At 38.8% G+C, this 21800-nt stretch overlaps 1 protein-coding gene across 2 annotated transcripts in view; it reads right to left on the reverse strand.

Annotated features, from left to right (window-relative positions):
• TMEM245 (transmembrane protein 245) overlaps positions 1–21800 on the reverse strand; it is an 83928-nt gene that overhangs the window by 15971 nt on the left and 46157 nt on the right. For both annotated transcript variants that reach the window (XM_058831205.1, XM_058831203.1), the window contains one exon: positions 13250–13395. In XM_058831205.1, the coding sequence (XP_058687188.1) occupies positions 13250–13395 (146 nt within the window). The remainder of the gene's footprint in view (positions 1–13249; positions 13396–21800) is intronic.

Genomic DNA, 21800 nt, shown 5'->3' on the forward strand with positions numbered 1-21800 from the left:
CCCATATTCTCCAAGTAGACACTAGAAGGATTGTACTACATCTTTGTTGTAAACCTTTCTGTATAGAGAATCGATTCAAAACTATGCCTCAAGAGACCTCAGATACTCAGTTTCTTTTGAGAATATAACCATTATATTTTAAAAGGGAGTTCAAAGTGTAAGTGAAATGCATTCAAAACTTCACAGCACGGTTTCACAATTTATCTTCAGATCAGGTTAGCTCAGAAGTGTCCCAGGAAAGGAGCCCTCCCATTCCCCTGTTCCAAAGATTCACTTCTGTCCCAGATGACTCTTCCTCTATCTCCTTGCCAGCACAGTCTTCATTATGTGTCATGACACTTTCTACAATGAATTCAGCTTTTTCATTTTTACAATGAATTCATGACAATGGTTACAAGATGGGTTAGTTTTAGCAAAATAGCTCAGGTCTCCACTCAGACAACTCATAAGCGGTGGCTTAAATGGTTGCATTCCCACCAGGAAAGAAACCAGTACATTCATGGCTGGAGAGCAAGAACACAGTGCTGTCTTACTCCAGCTGAAATTAACACTCACTGTCACCATAGCTTCAAAGAACTCTTGGTAGTGTGTGAAGGACTTTCTCTCTTCTACACACCAGGAAGATCTGTTGCAAAAGAAAAGTTACCAATGACAGCCATCATCTTTAGAAAGACCAACCTATTCTTCTACAATGATCCCCCAAATTTCAAGTGATCACCAGGTGAACACTGGAGAATGGAATTACTCAAAGAAGTCCTTTTGAAAAAAACCTCTTAAGCTGTTCTTTGACTCTCTTTAAGGGCTCTGTTCTTTTAGGGATAAAAAATGACCCTCTTTATATTTCAGTTTCAAATTTAACATGAAAGCAAGCTAAGTGCACTAAGACAGATTCCAGCTATGAATAAAGCAGAAGTGGCAGGAAGTGTTTCTTGACAGAGTAAGATCATCTCAGGAGCAATATAAATATGCAAATTACTTTCAGGGATGTCTCCATGACAAGATTTCAACAGTTTTGCTGCTGAAATTAATTTCTCCTCATGAATGATACACCTGAACATAAACAGCTCCAACATATGCAGGCTAGTAATGGCACTAATCAGATAAAGTGATAGTCTTCTATCAAAGCACTGTTCCTCCAGATGGTATAACTGATGCAAATACTGCATACACCTCCCAAGGCAGGACAAGGCTCCAATGACTTTATCGGAACACCATTAGAGACTGTCTGAAGGACACCGTGGCACACAGACTTTCTTCCCTAACAGAGAAATGTCTACATTCTGTGAAAAATAACAACCTGTAAGAAATTCTACATCTGATTATTTTAAATGCCATTGCATTTGTATTAATTTTTTAATTACTACTTTGACCTGTAATTGTAAATTACAATTATTACAATTATTCTCCTGAGAAGCACATTTGAAAGGATCAGTTATTTCTGAATCACCTATTTCTAACATTTCCAGATTTTTTTCATGAGTAGATGATGCTTACTAGGTGCGATACCGCACTCATCTTAAAATTGATCTTGGAACATAACATATAAAAAGGCAAACTTATTCAGACCAAAGATCTGTCTAGCCAGCATCCTATCTCCAGTAGAGTCCAGAAGCAGATGCTAAGGAAACAAAATAAACAGTCAAACCTCTTCAACAATCCCTCCTGAACATTCTTCCAACGTTTACTTCCACCTCAGGGAATGTTATGAACCTCATGCAGGCATTCTATTAATTAATCTTCAATTAATATATCTTCTCAGACATGTTCAATCCAGCAAGTTGCTGCAACTCCAGCATTCTTTTGCAAGATCTTACCCATGCCCTACTGCCGGCTGCATGAACCAACATATTTTTTGGAAGTGCCTGGTTGCTTTTTGGTGACGCTAAGATTTTATCCTAGAAGAGATCAGTCATAGGCAATCCAGCTCATCCTTTTTACACTGGTTATGATTTTACAAACTTCAATTGTGCAATATCCTTTTTTCCAGGCTGAAGAGTCCTAGCCAGCTCAGTCATTCCTCACAGAGAAACTGATGCATGCCTTCATTTCTCTAAGCAGTCTTGTTGCACTCCTAGCTTTTTGAGATGCAGGAAACAAAATGGCACATAGTAACTCAGGGTATAGGAAAATCATAGCTTCATACAATGGGAGTACTATTCTGTATTTCTGTTGCCTAGGCCTATGGTAACAAATCTTAATGTTTGATATGCCTGGCAGTTGTTTTTAAAGTATTACCAAGCACTGAGCTAGCCTGTGTACCAGAAAATATAGCTCCCAAGTGATAAGAGTCAGCACAGCAGTAATCAGTTTATGTGTGAAGTTAGGACTGGTTCTCCCACACATGCATCACTTTCATCTACACTACATTTCATCAGACATTTTATTTCCCAGACCCTGCTTTCTTCTGAGTTTGTCTACAATCCTGCTGCATCCACAACTTCTCTGCGAAACCTGTTCCTGTGTCTCACCACTCTCACAGTAAAGAATTTCTTCCTTATATCTAATTTAAACCTACCATCTTCCTTTATAAAGACAATACCCCTTATTCTTGAATGTCTCAGGAAAGCGATACTGTAAAAAGCCTTTATTACGTTTTGGTAGAACATAGCAGACAGATGAACTTATTAAGGGTCTTGCTTGCCCACACTTCAAAGAACATGAGGAATGACGCAGAGCTTCCTTCTGTGAAAACTCCACTGATTCTTTGCAACTAAATCATATTCACCAGGTGCTGGTATGTCCTTAAGTTTCTACTAAGCTGTACAGTACCAATATCCACCCAGCTTACAAGTTTGTATTTCCTGGGTTTCCTGGAACGTGTTTTTTTTTAAATTTTGTCCTTGATATTTCTATAGTGAGTTATCATCTGTCACTCCCAACAATTTGCTATTGCTCATTTACTCTGTTTTTTTCTAGAAGCTCTTCTACAGTCACTGTAATTTCTGAGAGATTCTGCTTCAGCTCATCCATAAAAAGGGTTTTACAATGTGACTCCTTCCACTTACCTTCACAGCAACAAGCAAAACAGCATCAATTTACCTCCCCTCTGCAACAACCTGCAGCAGCCTTGTGGTTGCTGAGTACCCCCTGTCATCCCTCAGCCCTCTGATTCCTTGTTGCTCCTGCCACATTTGAAAAATTTTACTTTGGTTTAATAGCATTTTGTGGAGCTTTGAGTAAAGGAATCCAACTCAGCACCACCCTCACACTTTAGGCCAATTTCTGTCTGCTAAAGTTTATGATCCTTTCATTTATTAAGTGAAAACTTCAGTTTTTAAGAGGATAGTTTCTCATTTCCATGGCCTTTAATATTTTGCTGTTCAGGAACACACTCTCTTCCCTTCAGCCTTACTCAGTTGTTAGCATGCATTGGCATTAATATTTATGGTTCTCCACACCGCTTGTAAGGATGTAAATTCTTTAAGGTTCCCATATTAGCATAAAAAGTTCAAAGTTCATGAAGGAGAGCAACAGCTAGCTTGAGTCAATACTGCTTGAGATCCATTGTGGTCTTATATTAAGAAACTCCTAGGTTGTTGACATTACTCCTATTATAAAGTTAGGAAACACAAGCATAAAGAAAGGAGTGTTTTCACTGTTTTTGTTGATGGAGACAATAAACAATGGATTGACTTTATAACTCGGAAGAGTGAAAAGCTAAAGCTGTGATGTTAAATCTTTGAAATATCAGGAAATCCTTAAGCTTTATGTAAGACTTCCTGTTATCGTCTTATCCTGCAACAGACCTGTATTTTAGATAGCAGAAATCTAACCAAGGTTATAATAACATATACTGTAACATTAGATCTCACATAAAGAATTATCAGATATGCAAACATAGAACCCTGCAACACTGTACTAAAAATAATTATAATACTATACTTTTATTCTTAGAAACACCTGATGGAATATCTTTTCCCTATATATTTAATTAAGTCTTTCAGCAACCTTTTTCTTTCCATCCCTTCCAGTTAGCCTGTTGTAGAAGCAAAGAGAAAAGCTAACTGGCTGATCTAAATTCTAGATGTAACTTAAGCATCTCACTCTTTACTGGTACAGTTTGTCATTACCAATTAACCTTTCATTCAAATAGGTTTTGACATATAAATAACTTTTAAAAAGTTGGTGCAGTAGTAAACAAAAGTAGTGTATATATATAAAAGCCTAAGTGTAACACATAATTAAGGGACTAGTACCCAAGATGCAGTGTAGTTACATTGCTCTTAGAGATTGCAGGGAAATCTGCTTATGTGTTTAAGTGTGCTCACACTCGCACATGCACTAACCCACATCCTCCACACGTCTACAGATATTTTCAGTCTTAAAAAACACTGGACAGCCACAGAATTACACACCAGAAATATGCACTAAGATGAACTGCTGTTAGAACATACAGAACACACCATCTGGAATATGAAAGAAGCCAATGGCAAAATATCGGCACTGTCCCTCATAAAGCCAGGAGCTCACAGTAGCCTCTCAATGTGTTTGGTAACAGCCTGCAGGGCAGAGAGAACAGAACTGTCTGTTTCAGCATCCGGTTATGCACTTAGACAATCTTGTGAACTAGAGGTAGTAAACTGTAAAATTCAGATTACATTTACAGACTGTGACACGCTTCACCAAAATTACATGTGTATAATAATGAACATTTTTTCATAGTTTTAGGTAAATTTTGGAGTAAAGATTAAGTATGAGCAAACAAATTATTTTCTGAAATTTTCTTCAAAGATCTAACTTTCTTTCAAATATTCTTTGAATAACTGACTGAAATCATGTATACATACAGCAATGCACAGACAGCTTTGGTGTTTAAGGACAAGTATTTTCTATATAAAAGGAAGTACATGTAAAGACGAATCCTACAGTGGTTCTTTTTGCAAATATGAGAATACTTAAGACTAAAAAAGTGGTGTGAGCAAGTCATGTGTTTATCGCTACTAAAATAGGAACTACTATCTACCCCACTAAGATAATCAGGTTATGGTTACTGCCAGTTTGATTCAGCATATGAATGTGGCATCTCTCATGGATTTACAGACCACATTCTACTCTTTTTCCAATAACACAAGTGAAGCTTTCCTTTCTTCAATGTAATTAAAAACAAAATATGTTTTCTTTGTTATTCACAATTTTAGACTAGGCAATTAGTTCATTAGAGAATCATACAATCATTTAGGTTGGAAAAGGCCTTCAAGATCATTGAGTCCAACCTTTGATCCATCACCACCCTGTAAACTAAACCATAACACTAAATGGCACATCTAGTCGTTTCTTAGATACCTCTAGGAATGGTGATTTCACCACCTCCCGGGACAGTCCGCTCCAATGCTTGACAACCCTTTTTGTGCAGAAATTCTTCCTAATGTACAACTTGAATTTTCCCTGGTGCTGCTTGAGGCCATTTCCTCTCATGCCTTTGAGAAGAGGCTGACCCCCCACCTGGCTACAGCCTCCTTTCAGGCAGTTGTAGAGAGTGATAAGGTCCCCCCCCAAGTCCCCTTTTCTCCAGGCTAAACACCCCCAGCTCCCTCAGCTGCTCCTCACAGCACTTGTGCTCCCGACCCTTCACCAGCTTTGTTACCCTTCTCTGTACATGCTCCAGGCACCTCAATGTCCTTCTTACATTGAGGAGCCCAGACATGGACACAGGACTTGAGGTGTGGCCTCAGCAGTGCCGAGTACAGGGGGACAATCATTGTCCTGGTCCTGCTGGCCACAATGTTGCTGATACAAGCCAGGATGCCATTGGCTCCACGATTAAGACAGAATCATTAAGACAACTGCTCAATTCTATTTCCATCTCATAACATACACCATAAGTAAAGCTTGAAAAATTTCACTAATGTCCTACTAAATGCATCCCTGTTACAAAAGATTTCAGCAGGAAGTAACTCCTGCTACTAAAGAACATTCACTGCATGCAAAAATTGTGTCAAAACATAATCAGTTAACTGTTATCTTTGAAAAATTAATCTGAAAGAAATTATTAATGTTGCAGTAAAATAAACAAGATCACACATTTTGCTTTTTCTAAGCATTAGCTTAACATGCTGGAAGATTATTGTTTTCTGTGGGAATTGTATCATTGTCTCATTTTCTCCATAATCACTGCCAGGATGCCACAGCAAACCAATTAGATGTTTAAACAGCTGAGAATTTTTGTTTGTTTGTTTTTTGCATGCTAGCTCTTTACAGATCTCTTTAGATGTTAATAAATAAAAGTTGAAATTTCATTAAGAACCTATTTTATCCATCAAGACACTCTAGGTTTTTTTCACATCAAATCTTTCTTTTAACTTTCTAACCAATTTCAGCCAAGGATAACAATTTCCTTTTTAGAAATATTTAGTATTTTAAGTAACTTTTCTATAACCAGTGAAACATCTGATCAAATTTGAGGTGTGCATGGCAAATGAAGAAAATGAAGCAAATAATGATAACCCTTCTCAAATTGAAAACAAGCAGTACTCATCTTCCTGGCATTACAGAACAAACTTCCACTAACATGTTTCAAGGCATCACTCAAACACTGATCTGGGTTTAAGACCATTTCACAATGTAATTAGGCCCCACCAAAACTGCAAGCTGCAGTAACTTTAAGCCACAGCCATACCCGTGTGCATGCACTCATGTGAAAGTATCGCACACACTAAATTGCACTGAGGCCGTGAGAACATGCAACTTAGTAATGTGCAATATCTCCACCAGAGCAAGCAGAATGGGAGCTTCAGGGAAGAAGGGTATGGTGCATTCAGGAAGAGAACGACATGCTGCTCAGGGAAAGGAAAATGGTTCAGGCAAAGGTGTGCATGCTACTATTTGGAAACCTGTGATTTGGAGACTTACTGCTTCATCCATTCAGGACAAAAACGAAACAAAAATAAAAATCCAGACAAGAGCACCCCCTCCCAATTTCAAGGGTAAAGAATAAAATATTCCTGCTTAAGCAATAAAGTAGATGAACCAACTTTATTTTACAGAACCCATCTGAACAAAGGAATTCTCACACTGTTATGGGCAGATAATGATTCCCCTCAACCTTCAAAATACTACATTATTAATTATAGCTACAATTAAAAAAATCACTAACTACAACTGAGAATTAAAATTATCTAAATACAGTAAACTCGTCCAAGTGGTCCTCATGTTTCTAAAGCAAATCATCTTCCTAAACCTGACACAGTGATGCCAAAAGAATTCCTGCAGCTCAACCTAGTCTGGAATAATCCTGCCACAGTCCTCAGGCCCCTCCCTTTTCCCTTTCTTCGTTCCTATGGCTGACTTTAAGTGGTTTCAGTCAAAGTAAATCATGTATTTACTATATTTACAGACAACTGACCACCACTGTCAGTCAAGGGAGACTCTCGCACATGATTAAATATTACCTTTGTAATCCATCACATTTTTATCCTGATACCCACTTATGCAATATGGAAAACAGAAAAAAAAACAAACCCCAAAAAAACTTGTGGAGAGATGAAATGAAGAAAAAAAAGTGTAATGAAATGTGGCCACACCAAGAAAATTAGACTGAGAAACACCTGAGATTGCAAACCAAAGAAAAAGGAAAACATACACCAACTGGGTTTGAAGAACCAAAACTACTAGAGAACAGAAGCTCTTTTACTGCTGATGCACTAGCAGTACTTGAGATTATTGTAACTTTCTAAATTTTTATTTCCCACCTCATTTACAGGCAATGGCTTATGAAATTCCAGCATGGAATTCTGAATTCATTGGTTGATTTGAAAGAGAACCAGTACTTCATATATCAGTCAGAAATCCCTGCGGTCACATATGCCATTGGTAGTAATCTTCCTCCGAAGTTGTCTGCTGTGTTTTAGGGAATCATCATATAACTACTAACCTCTCCCCTTCCCTGTAGATTAAATGCTGCCTTCCACAAGATGCAACAGTGAGGAGAAGCAGATGCAATATATGACAACAAAGCACACACAAGTGTCTAGTCTAAAATCATAGGATCATTTTCATTATGAAAGTAACACAAAATTGGGAAAACTGGTTTATGACCAATTGGCAAATCTCTGCTTGTTCCATAGTTCAAACACTGCCAGTTCCCATGTGGAGGGCTGCTTGGAGACAGGCGGCACTGCCTGTGAGAATTGGGAAAGCTCAGCCAAAGGCACATATCTGGGGTAAATGCAAATTCCCAGCTTTCAGTCACATTCACAACATGGGAAAAGACCAAACTAGCAGCAAATAGCCCCTTAGATTGCCATTTACCTTCCAGTCCCTAGAGAGACCTAGAAAAGTACTCTTTTGTTGACTGTCAAGGATTGCATGTCCCCTTCTTTCCCACTGTCCCTCATGAAAAGGTGCCATCTCTTCAGCACTGAGGCCTGAAGGATTGGGGAAGAGGAGAACATTCCCTACATCAAGCTGCTGCCTTCCCCACATGGCAAGGGGATCCTTCCACCAGCTGTCCTGCCTTCTACAGATGGGAAGGGACACCCATAGCCATGCAGAAGATGACTCTCACACCGTTACCCAAGCTCTCACTCCAGACCATCACCAGCAACAGCTCCATCACTGCCCTGAGTCATACCACTAACAGCAGCATTCCCAGAGTTGGAACTTGTCCTGCTGGGCACACAGCAGTGCTCCTACAGCTGTCCCCTTCTGCTGCCCATGCTCACCCAGATGATTACTGTGGGAAGCTGTCACGAGTCTTCCTGAAGTCAGAGCAAGTGGCAGTCACTGCTGTTCTCTGATCCCACTAGGACGGTCACCTCCTCAAAGCAAGGTTCATGCTTTTCCCAGCACAACTTGCCCTAGGTGGAGCTTCTGCAAAACTCCTAGTGTCACCACAGCTGCACCTACTTTTTCCTACTACTCAAGTTCAAATTTATAATCTGTGGTATTTTGGCAGAAACAGTGAGATTCAACAGCTGGCTCAAAGCAGCCTGGAAAGCTGCTCTTACCCCTATACTGCTCATAAATCTGTTTGTGTGAACAGAGAACTGTCACTGTATTTGCAAACTCATCATCAAAACAGTTAGGAAAGTATTTATAAAATTTATAGCTATTTATAGTCCATAAAATAAAAAAAAAAAACCAAAACAAATGACCCACGGCACCGTTCCAATGAGAGAACCTGAACTGGGAAAAGCTCTTTGCTTAAGAGCCTGCTGGGTAACATCTGTAAAATAAGGGATTTCTTGAGCTACAGAAACGAGTTGCCAATTGCCCTCTGTTCCCCCTTGCCCTTTTCCTCTGAAATAAATGGCAAAGCACACAAGGGAACAGACTTCCTTGATTACATCTAAGTTTCCCAGTGCTTTTCACAAACACAGTCTAAGTAAAAGAGCACAGAAGTGACTGACAACATGGAGGATGATTATGTCATTTGGTTTATGAGCAACAGAGAGATTAGGTCTATCTCCTGCCAGGACGATTCCTGCCCTCTAGACAGGACTGCTTAGATCCTGTCCTAGCTTTGTGCATGTGATATGTTATGCTGGTATTGCATTAATTGATACTGGTGAAGAGGGAAGAAACCACCCACAGCAATGATTTTCCTGAGAGAAGCTGCTAAGAGTTTCCTCTGTGCCTGGAAAACACCAATAGCTGGCTAGCTCTGAGAATTGACAACCTATTAAACCATTTAGAAGCTGGGTCCACCTCTGTGAATTCTACATTTTAAAAACAGGCAAGCCCAGGAAATCTTTCTCTTGCTTCTGGCCTTGAAAGGTAACTGAGCTCTGGTGGGGCCAGCCCCGCTCCACTGTGGCCTGCACGGCCTGGCCGGGGCAGAGGGACAGGAGGTCACGGGGCCCCAGCCACATCTGGGCCAGTTCACAACTAACATCTGGATGACACTAAGCCCTGCCCCTGCTGCCCATGCCCAGCCGGGGTCCACCAGGCCCAGGGAGTGGCTCTGGGCCGGGCCAGGCCCCCTCTGCCGTGGCCCCCACATAGCCCCAGCTGCTGCCAGGCAGAGAAGAGTGGCCCAGTGCAGCCTGAAATCCATCACTGTGACTGCTTCAGCCATCTGCGGGCCTGGGCAAGATTATTAACTCTTTTACTGCACAGATAGAACCTGCAAACCTTGATCCTCTCTCAAGAGAGAGAAAAGGACAGAGTGATGACATGTACAAAGACAATATGAAAACACCAAGGTCAGTAAAGAAGGAGCCAAGTCCCAGATGGAAGGAGGATGAGGAGATGCTCTAGTATTGAGGCTGAAAGTTCTTTTGGTAAAGCCATGGAGATAGATGATGATATACTAGAATATCTCCTTTCATTCATGAGAAAGTATGGGGGGATGGAGTGCTCAAACTGTAGATGTGAGCAGAGGTATCCATAATGAAGCAGAGTAGAGGCTGAGGAGTTGTGATCCCATGAGAAGCTTGAACAGAGAGAGAGATGAGAGTGACGAAGACCCTTTGCCCCCAGGGAAAGAAGAAGACCTCTGTTCCCAGAGATTAAGTTAATTGCAAAGATAGATGAAGAGAACCTTTGCTTTTGAACAGCTCATCCTTAAAATAATACCCCATAAGTTGACATGGCCCATTAACTCAGCTGTGGGAAGGCCAGGAAAATGGGAGGAACTTCACGATTGCAAATTATTTCCCGGGCAGATTCTACTTGTGGAAATTAAAAGCCGTGAGAGAACTGTTTCTTGTGGAGAAGTCTCCATGCATGGCACGGCAAGAGAAAGCTCCTCTCCCTACAAGAACTGATGAAAGACTATTGTAGAATTGTTAACTGATTTAGAATCACAGGTTTTATCTCTATGTTGTCACTTGGGAAAGAAAAGAAGTCGGGTGGGGGGATGAAAGGTGTTCTGAAGGCTTTAGTCTGATTATTTTTATTCTTCTGTTAATAAAGTTTTCTTCATACCCTTTATTTAAGTCTTGAGCCTGTTTTGCCCTCCTCCTAATCCATATCTCAAGCAATAAATGAGTAAGTGCACTGGTGATTTTAGCCAGCACTAAACCCACCATATTAATTGGTGCATTGGCCAGGAAACTCAAATCAGCGAACCTAAACCACTATACATGTCCTGCTGAAGAGTGGTGGGAGCTAATGACTTTTGAGATTTATTAACTTAATTTTTTTGGTCAACTTGAAAGCATGGATATTTTGAGGGTGAATTCATACTATGTAATGCTGTCATAGTCTAATGATGAAAACAACTACAGATGTTTCATTATTTGACAATTCATAACACAAATAGAGCCTCTTCCATCTTACCACCAAGCACTAACATCCATTTTGCATGCCATTTACAGATGAGGTGAAAAAGCCATTTTTATGTTCCTGCAGCAACAACTCATCTCCAAAAAGAAAGAATTGTTGCTTCTCTGGGACAAAAGAAAGGGCTTGAAGTAGCAATTGTTTTTCATATGGCAACAGATTGGGCATGGATAAATTAATGAGAAATTGTTATGACACTCACCATATTTACATACTGAAGATCACAGTAAGTTTTGAGTGGAATGCAAGCTAACTGAGCATCATTAGGATAAATCCTTAGGTACAACTGAGAAGTGAGGAACTTCTGAAAATCTCAGAAGAATCATTTCAAAGAATTCAAATAAGGCACCAAGTATAGGCTACTCCAACCAAATATGAGTGACTGATTCAGGCTTAGTGAATACACAGACTGAGGTCCCTTGTGTATGACAAGCTGCTTCCCCTTCCACATTCTCCACTGGCTTTTTCCCATCATATTTGCAGTTACTGATGCATGCTGGCTCTTTCCTACTCATTTTCCTGTGGCTTCTCTAAAATGATTTTCTTTCTTTCCTCCATTCCAATTCTGAGAACTACATTAGGTCACATGTGTCACATACCTGTAAGCTTGTAACTGCATTTAATACAATCCTCCTCACATAGTATCCATGCCCATATAAACCATATCCTACTTTTTCACACTGCTCCCCTCTACCATGGGCTAAAGAGAACAATTTGTGAGACAAGTATCAGTTTCTAAATCCACTCACACTACTCAGAAAAGGCAGAACTGAGATACTAACCATGTGATCAATGAAAACTCAATAGCAGTCAGTCAAGAGAAAGGCTATTAACTTTATGGCAGAATTCCAAATCTGTTGCTTTCTACCTGAATTGCCCCTTCATTTCAAATGACTACAGCAGTTAGCACTCTTGTTCAAGATCCTATGCAACATAATATAACCTTGCCATTGTTAAAATGGCAAACATTTAGCAATGAGTTTGGAAAGCAGCTTTAATACCTCCCCAGTTTAAAGCCTCCTCATATATTGTATGTATGCACAAGATGACACAGAAAGCAGTGGCGTAAGAGGCAATGGCTATACAGAATTCAGCAAAAAGTCTGTTCACTTTGTCCAGACCATCAACTTTTTTAAAAAGTACACTATGACTTCAACACCTTATTTAAAATCCAGTTTATTACATTACATTATTTATTACAAACATGTTAGTGTTTCAAGTTGCTAAGAGGTGAAAGGTGATTTCATTCATCTGTGATTAATGAAGTTTACTGCAACACCCCAAAAATAGCTTTACTGGAAATCTTTATGAAACATATTTAAAAACATTAAAAAATTCTCCTTTAATTAATGAAGTAATTAAATTACTTAAATTAAATTAGAGCCAACACAAAAAAGTGATGACTAAGCATGAAACACTGTGGATGCATTCTGTAGGTGCAGCACACTAGTGTTCCGAGTGTGGTAAGGAGAGCGCTCCCCTGGTGTTCCCTTTGATGTTGAATTTGGTTTACGGAGATCATGAACTAGATTTCTTTCAGGTGAAACTGAACTGGAAAATATACTCCAGAAGTGTATCTAATACATTCCAAGTACAAATGGGTACTTATTCTCTGATATTAGACAAAATACTTCAAACTAAATAATTCTGAACTGTGTACAGCACTGCTGTCAGGTCCTCCATTTCTAATGTCTTCCTGCATGCATCTGCTCCTACTGAGCTGCATCAGCTGTTACTGCCAACACAACCACAAACACCACTTTCTGATGAATTAGGGATGTCATGGGTGTAGCAGTTTTACAAAACACTAATATTCATGTCAGCACAGACCTCTGAAAATTTTTACCCATGTCCAATCAAGTTGCTTTATTAACAAAGTGGGGGAGAAATCATCAATGCTAGGTTCTTGAAATCTTTATTGCAACTCATCTTTGAAATGCAAGCTGTTGCAATTGTTAATTATTTCCAGTTGAACATCAAATTTAAAGAAGAATCTTCAACAAAGGACAAGAAATCAGCACTATACCTTATTGCTTCCTCCACAGATTGGCCAACTATATTTGAGGAGGGACCTGGCTGGGACAAAGGTGTCAGGCTTATCACCCATTTTACTGGCTTGTAATACTCATCACTGGAGCTCAACAGGTAGAACAGCGTAGTCAGAAAAATCACCTGCAAAACAAATTGAAGTTTTAAATTACAAGGTAATAAATACTTCATAGAATTGGAGTATGAAGCTATGCTTCAGATATTGAATTTTACTGGAAGGGAACAAGATATTCTTCTACAAGCCTGGATTTAGAAAAACAGACCTGAAATAATTGTTTTCTCCTCTGCTCCAAAAGGGACTTAACATTTACATCTAGACATTGTAAAATTTCTGCCTCTGTTTAGCCCCTCTCCAAAGTCACATCTAGACCAAACAACTAGAATGCTGATCAACATTCTAGTTGTGGTGTTCTTTGGCTCTTTTTCAGCATGTTTAACAGATCACAAAATTGCTGAATAGTTATATCTAGTCTCAAAACAAGCAAACAAAACCGCCAAGTCAATTTGAGCTGTCCCAAGAGTCATTATGCAGCTGAGTATCAGATATGAATTACACAAAAATTCACAATCATAAATTTTATGTTAAGATGGCAATCCTAAGTGAATATTCCTCCTCTGAGTTTGACGATGAATCTCAAACTACAGAAGTTTCAGTTAAAAGACAAAAAAAATACAACCAGATTGGATTAACTTCCTCTATGTTGCAGTCAACTGTGTTTCTCTTATTTTCCTGTTAGCAGGCTCAGCAACTTCTTGGTTAAGAATAAATCACAGAACTGTGTCCATCTCGAAACAGAATACCTCAAACAAGAAAAATCCATTCTTTATGCAACAAACGTACACTATGGCTTGTATCTGCTTCATGCACAAGACCCAGATATTTTTCTTTTCTCCCAAGATTAAAATTAATTCTTTCACTTTCCTTGTTTCCAACCTACTTGTATTCTAGATTAAACCATATCTTAATCTTTTTTTAATATAGCAAACAGTTTATAATCTGAGCTAATCTCCATAAATCTCTTACTTTCAAGCATTTTATCCAGTTTGCAGACACCTCATGCTCTTTTCCTTCAATTCCTCTGAAAATGCTCAGAAAACAAAATGCAGGCAGCATTGCAATATATCATAACCAATCTCAAAATGACATCTGTCTCTGCTCCTAATTTCTTTACACTCAGTAAAATGCTACTACCATTTTCCCCCTACTCTACCCTCACAGACTTTAACTTGAAAGTCACATTCAACTATTGACCTGTAATGACCCCTGTCCAAAACATCATATATTGGCTTAGGCTATATTCCATTTCCCCAGGTATTTAGCTTCTGCCTTGGGAGATAAACCAATCTAGCTAATAAAACAAGTAATTATATTAGCAGATTTTAATAGCATGATGTTATTCATTTTGAGCTTAAAAAAAATAGTAACAATAATTAAGCCTTGCTTTAATGGGAAATAATCTAGTTCCAGCAGCAGGATTAGCTACATTTTGTAACAGCTTCAAGTAAGAGACTCTTAAAATCACATTTTAACATCCTTTGTAATTCTGCAATTATTTTTCTTCCTTGATGGGCTCTGCCATTTCTAAGCTACTACAATATTTCCTGATTTCACTAGAAAATTCTGTACTGAATCAGGCACATAGATGATGTGTCTTCCACTGAGCTCAGCCTACAGATCCTTCTCCATATGCAGTTTTCAACACAGAGAGCAGCACATTGCTCTAAGCACAGTAAGTATAATATCTGCTTATCCTGACTGCTCTTCCCCAGCGTTTACAGAAGAAACTTGTTTTTTTAAGGAGACACAAGACAGACATACCCACCTGAAGAGTAAAAGCCAAAGCGATGGCTGGGAATGAATAGCAGTGGAATAAAATGGTGTTAAGCTGAATTACAAGCCAGAAAAATGTACAAACCCTACTCAATTTCTGCTAGAAGAAGGCAGATGTAACCACAGTGCCATACAAAATTAACTGAATTTTGTAGTATCTGCCTTTTGGAAAATTAACGTATTTCCTTTAGCACAATAGGTGTAGATATGCAAAAAGAAGCTGCAGTCACAGAATATTATAATGTATTATCAAATGGCTTGCTGACTCTTCCAAAAAGTAGAATAACCTTAATACCACATTCAACACCAAAAGATATGTACTGTCTTAGAGCAACTGGAGGCTAAAAGTTTTCAGACCTCTTTTACAGGATATCTGAGATACCTAAATTGTTTCCTAAGCAACAATTCAAGGTCCTGCCAATGACTATGTGGAAGAATTTACCAAAGACAAAACAGTAAGACCTTTCCATAGTTAAACAATTGATGGATTACAATTTCATGCTGTAGAATTTGTCCTGTAGCTGAAAACATTAAATACTCTAAATTGAGAAGGGATAGACTGAATTCAAGGAGAAAGCCCTGGGTAAGCACTCTCTATCCAAAAGCATAATTCAACATTTCCACAGGTATCAGGAAATACACAACCCAATTGCTTGTGAATCAGATTCACTGATTCAGTAAATATTTTTGTATCTGCTTTTCATTCTCTATTTTCTGCTGAAAAGCTTCAGGGTTTTTGTTTGTTGGGAGTTTTTTGGTTGTTTTGGATTTTCTGGTTGTTTGTTTAGTTGTGTGTTTCGACAGCATTCAAAATCTGTGCATTCCCTGCAGGACTGTAGATGCCCCTGAGCCAAACGGAGCTTTTCCTCTTCCAAACTTTGTAACAGAATATGAGCAGAATGAATGAGCGTGTTCATGCACATGTGAGTAAACGTGCATAATTATACACCCACACAAAGGCATACACATACATCCATGTGCACATGTGTGCAGATAGGAACTTGTATTCAGAAGTGAAATACAAGTGACATTTCTGTAACTAATCAGTTTTCAAAAGTCTGTTGAAGATCTGAACACAGTCTTACTGGATCATGGAGGAATGTGCTACACAGATCGACATTCCTACTTCATATTTTGATAGATGATGTACTATTCAAAAATGGAGGTCTTGAACAATGTGTCCATTATTTCCATGCTTTAAAGAACAAACTTTAAAACCTAAAACAAAATTCAGTATTTTAATTTCTATTTAAGATGACTAAAACTGGACTGAAATGTAATCAGTAGAAAAGTTAACTGCTTTGAGCATTATCTTGTTGGAAAATTTAAGTTAGTTTGTGCCACTCTAAACTTTTCTGTAGCAACAAGGAAACCTGAAAAATGAAAAAATAAAAGTTCAAGCATCAATACAGTTCAAGCATCTAATTTTTAAAAGAATTACAACACAGCAAGATTCCAACTGTCTCAGCTGACTGCACTGTGCCCCAGCAAGAGGCAGGACTCTGCTGCAAGACAAAAAGTCAGGATCATGCATACAACAAACTTTTTAGAAGTCATAAGGCATCTGAAGATAAATTTTGCATCTGAGCCTGAGTGCCTTGAAATCATTGGCAATTTTTGTATGCTAACTTTTTGGACACAGTTTTATATGTGCCATCTTGGGTGAAGTTATGGACTAAGGAAGAAATAAAATACTCTCACGTAATCTTTTTTTTTTAATATATGACAACTAAAGAACTAAATTGGTGATTTCCCTGCAAATTTTTTTTCCATCTCCTGAAAGCAATGCCCTGTACAGAGATATGCTTATGCAGACATGGCATAAGATTTCCTCAGCAGTTATATGCAAGATATTACAAATTACAGCTTAGTACCTTGTTGTAGTTAGGGCCTGGCGATGCGGAAGAATTCGGGATGTTACGGAAAGTTATCCGACCCCTCTCTGTTAGGATAGTAAAACCCCCTGCAATTAGCCAATAGCACCCAGGTGTGACGTATGCAGATGGGAGTAACACAGTGACCCCCAGGCTATAAAATGTTAAGTTTCCCTGCAATAAATCGCCATATTTGCCATCCATCACATTGATGCAGTGGGATATGGACCGCGCGGCTGAGGATAGCCGCCCGTGCTGGTTCCAGTCAGGGTACCAGCCTTGCTTGAACACCCACATATGGTGCCAGAAACCCGGGAGGAAGAAAAGTGGGACAAGAAGAAAGCAAGGATACCCTGAGTCAAGGAACAGCGGTCAAGATAGTGAGTCTATTCTTGACGGAAGAGCCTGGGCCCAGAAGGATGATGAAATCATCGAAAAAGGTTAGATTGTAAGTTGTAAATTAATTAAGTTGTAAACCTAATTCGCTTGTTATTACAAGGCTTTGGGTTGTTGAAGTCGTAAATCGGCTTGTAAGGTTTATCCACCCTAAGGTGTGGGACAGATGTACTAAAATGCTTGCCAAAGAGATCTGGGGAACAACAAGGAACTGTATGCTGGCTACCCTGAAATTTAGGGTTAGACCTTTACAGCCCCCAGACGGGAGAAGCTCAACTGAGCCGGGAGAGGGGCCGGGAGTCCCCTCAGTCCCTAAATTCTTATCTGCTCTCAGAGAAACAGCGAAGAGCAGAAGATTTTTGGAAAAAGTTAACAGAAATAGCCAGAGGTGTGGCAGAAAAAATAAGAAGAAAACATCCCTCCAAAGACATAAAGATGGCACAGAGAAAGAAGTTGTAACGCGGGAAAAATATGTCTCTAACAAAGAAAGAGGAACGTGGTCGGGGGGATGGGAAAGAAAAAGAATGTGAAGAAGAAAGATAAGGAATGTGAAAGAGATAAGACGCGGGAGGATGGGCACAGAGATTGGAATGCAAGAAAGGGGGGAGGGCAGGAGCCAGAACGGAATGGAACCAGGGGCGGAGGGAAAGGTGGGATGGAGGCGGAGTGGAACCAGGGGGGAGGGAACAGCCCAAGAAAAGGCACGGCAAACAGGAAGTAACCGACCAGTTTTGGCTTTGACTGAGACACGAGCGGTTCACCCCCCCCCCCCCCCCCCCGGGAAGAAGCACCGGGACAATACCGAGTTTGTTACAAAGTCATAATTTACTGAGTTTTTAAAAGGTGTTTATGTACCCTTTTGGAGTTAATTTTGTGTTTTAAGTAATTATGAGTTTATGCAGTTGGAGTTTTCAGAGTTTTTCTCAGATTTAAAAAGTGGCCCGGCGCAGACGGCTTTAGAAAACACACGGCAGAACGCTGTTGCCATGGCAACCACCAGCGAAACAAGTAACAGTTACTTCAATGAAACCGCGGAAAGTAAAGCAATAAAACAACAATAAACAACAGAAAGCTGGACATTTTTGAGAAGGATAAGAAAAAGAGAGAGTTTTAATCAGATAATTTAAAAATTAGAAGCTTTGTAAATTGTATTGCTTATAAATTAGCAAATTGTTGTAATTAAAATTGAGATTTAAAAATAAGTTTTTATTAAATGAAGTGCCTTTGAAAATAAATTAAAAAGTTTAAATGTTGTATTTCTGTATCCCAAGAAACTTAAAAGATTTTTGTTTTGTTTTAATAATTTCAGTTATGTTAATTATATATTACCCATTTGTCGAGTTTTTGACAATTTTAATAAGGAAATTTTAATGTGAATCTTTTTGTTATACAAAACACATATAACTGCATATATACCAATTTGGATTTTGGATTTTAGTTTAAAAATTGGACTTGATATTTTTGAGAAGTGCTACAAAAGCTAAATGACAACTTGCCCAATCCTGTATTGTGGCTTTTTTCTTTGGAAAGGCTGCACTTTGGAGTCTTAGCTAATTTGAGCATATACTAGGCAAATTCTTATTGTGAATGAGTGTTTTTAGTAACATTTGCAGTTATTATGGGTTATTCTCAAAGCTAGATGACATGGAATTGTGATGTATTTGTTAAATTTTTATAATTTTTATAGTGAATCCATGTTACTGTTGACTTAAATGTTTTTAAGTTAAGCTGTATAACTTGGATATTCTTTTAAAGTTAGGTTTTGTTATTTCCTTTTGTTATAAATAATTATTGTTAAGTTTAAATTTTGTTTAATTTGAATTGTTTTATGTTTTATTGAAAACACTTGTTTAAATTGCAAAGTATAGTTATTTTCCTAGAAATATGAAGACAGCTACAACTGAAGCAACTGTGATAAACCACTGATGAACACCTGCTTGTGGACAGAAATGAATGCAGACTGTGACACCCTAGACTTCATTGGGAGTTCTATTTAGTTGTTGCAATTTTTGCAGTTTCGTTTGCTATAACTTTTTATTTTTCAATGTTTTCAGAATTTTAAAAAGATGTACCATTGCTGAAAATCAGCTGTCATAAAAGAAGCTTCAAATTAAACCAACTGCTGAATGATTTAATTAGTCTGGTACCTAAGGTTTTTAATTATTTGCTTTGTACAAATGCATTTTTACAGTTTGCTGTGCTGTAAGCATCTCATAGCTGCTACTATTGAGAACCTTGTTTTAGAAATGAGTTAAGAGGCATCTTTCCAGTTTAAAGCCTAGGCCCTGGCCAAGCCTTAACTTTACCTGGACAGAATGTTTGCCAGCAGATCCAGATGTTTTCTGTACCAAATCAGTATTTGAGTCACTTTTTGACTCAGCAATTTGACCCTATTAATATGACAGCTGGATCAATTTTGAAGTGGGCTTGGAGAATCATTTCCGGAGATGATGATCCAATCCTTCACTGATGATTTTTGTCTCTATTTGTTGGTTAACTATGAGATGCTGGTGCAGTGTTTTAATAATTAACAGTACTTTTATATTAATTGATTTTTAACTGTTACAAGTTCTTACTAATTGTATATAAGGTTTTGTGTTAATGTTGAACAGAAATACATCTCATTTTTATTTTTTAGAAAACGGGGGAAATTGATACCCTAAAAGCAATTTGATTAGTGTAATTCATTAACTTCAAGGAGAGAAGTGTCTGTGTTTTGTTGACAGATTCAGAAAGGTCACCTGTTCATCTGACCAGACTGTCTGCCTCTGAACACATGAGATCCAGTGAACAGAGAAGTCATCACACAGCCTTGGTACTCCAGACTTGGATCAGAAGTGGACCTGTCAGGACACAGTTGTGTCTGAACAATACACAGACAGTTGCCAACAGAAATTTTATGTTGTTATTATGATGTGGTGTTTCTATTAATTTTTCAGTTGTCCTTTGTTTTAAGATTTAGAAGGGTTTGAGGAACAACTTGAACATCAAAGCCCTCAGTCACCGATCAGCTGCCAGCTGACATCATGGGAGCAGTGAACATTCCAGGACTAAATCGTGTTGGAGAAATTCTGTAGAAGATTTGAGAGGTGTAGAAACTCCATCTAACTATATACAAAGCAAATAGTAATTGTGTGTTTATCCTTTTAGCAAATTGTTTTCACGCTTAGACTACATATATACCAGAACACGTATGTTAAAAGTAGTTAGATAATAGTTTAAGGTAAAGTGTTTAGTCTGTGTAGTAATTGTTATGTTAGTATAAAATATAAGTATTTTCCTTTAAGAGGTAGTGTAAGTATCTTTGAAGGTTCATTTAACGTTAAAGTTTTAGCTGTAAGTTTGTAAGTATGGTGTCATTTACATGGTAAACTATTTATAGTAATTGTGCTGTTTATAGTCATAACACCTGAAGCAGTGAGCCCCAACCTTGTGGTACAAGCTGAAAACCCATGATCTAATAGTCAAGCCCTTGCATTTACACCCAAAGCTTTAACTCCTCTGCTGACTTTTGTGTGTATTAGCTGTTATCATCCCCAGAGTCCTATACCACCTGGATGAAGAGTTGAGCCTGCAAGTGGAGAGACTCACCCGACTTCAGAAAAGAGAAGTGATGACAGGTGTAACCATAGCCATGCTGCTTAACCTGAGAGCAACTGGTGCTGCCACAGGTGTCTCTGACATCGTGACCCAACAACAGAGACTGCTTTAGCTACAGATGACTGTAGATGAAGATCTACAGAGAATTGAGAAATCCATATCCTTTCTAGAAAAATCAGTCTCCTCACTCTCTGAAGTTGTTTTGCAGAGCAAGTGAGGTCTCAAACTTGTGTTCATGCAACAGAGGCCTCTGCATCGCCCTGCAAGAAGAATGCTGCTTCTACGCTGACCACACCGAAATAGTGAGAGACACCATGGCAGAGCTACGAGACAGGCTGTCTCAACGAAAAGCAGAGAGAGAAGCCCAGCAAAGCTGGTTCCAATCCTGGTTCGATCAGTCTTCGTGGCTAACCACCCTGGTGTCTACCCTAATTAGACCAGTTGTGATGATTTTACTTGTGTTAATCTTTGAACTCAATTTTATATTATCCATTTTCAATACTTTTATATTTTAGCAAACTAGTTATTCATGGAGAGAGGGGATATGTTGTAGTTAGGGCCTGGCGATGCGGAAGAATTCGGGATGTTACGGAAAGTTATCCGACCCCTCTCTGTTAGGATAGTAAAACCCCCTGCAATTAGCCAATAGCACCCAGGTGTGACGTATGCAGATGGGAGTAACACAGTGACCCCCAGGCTATAAAATGTTAAGTTTCCCTGCAATAAATCGCCATATTTGCCATCCATCACATTGATGCAGTGGGATATGGACCGCGCGGCTGAGGATAGCCGCCCGTGCTGGTTCCAGTCAGGGTACCAGCCTTGCT

This window comes from Poecile atricapillus, chromosome 2, assembly GCF_030490865.1.
Source record: "Poecile atricapillus isolate bPoeAtr1 chromosome 2, bPoeAtr1.hap1, whole genome shotgun sequence".
Lineage (NCBI taxonomy): Eukaryota > Metazoa > Chordata > Aves > Passeriformes > Paridae > Poecile > Poecile atricapillus.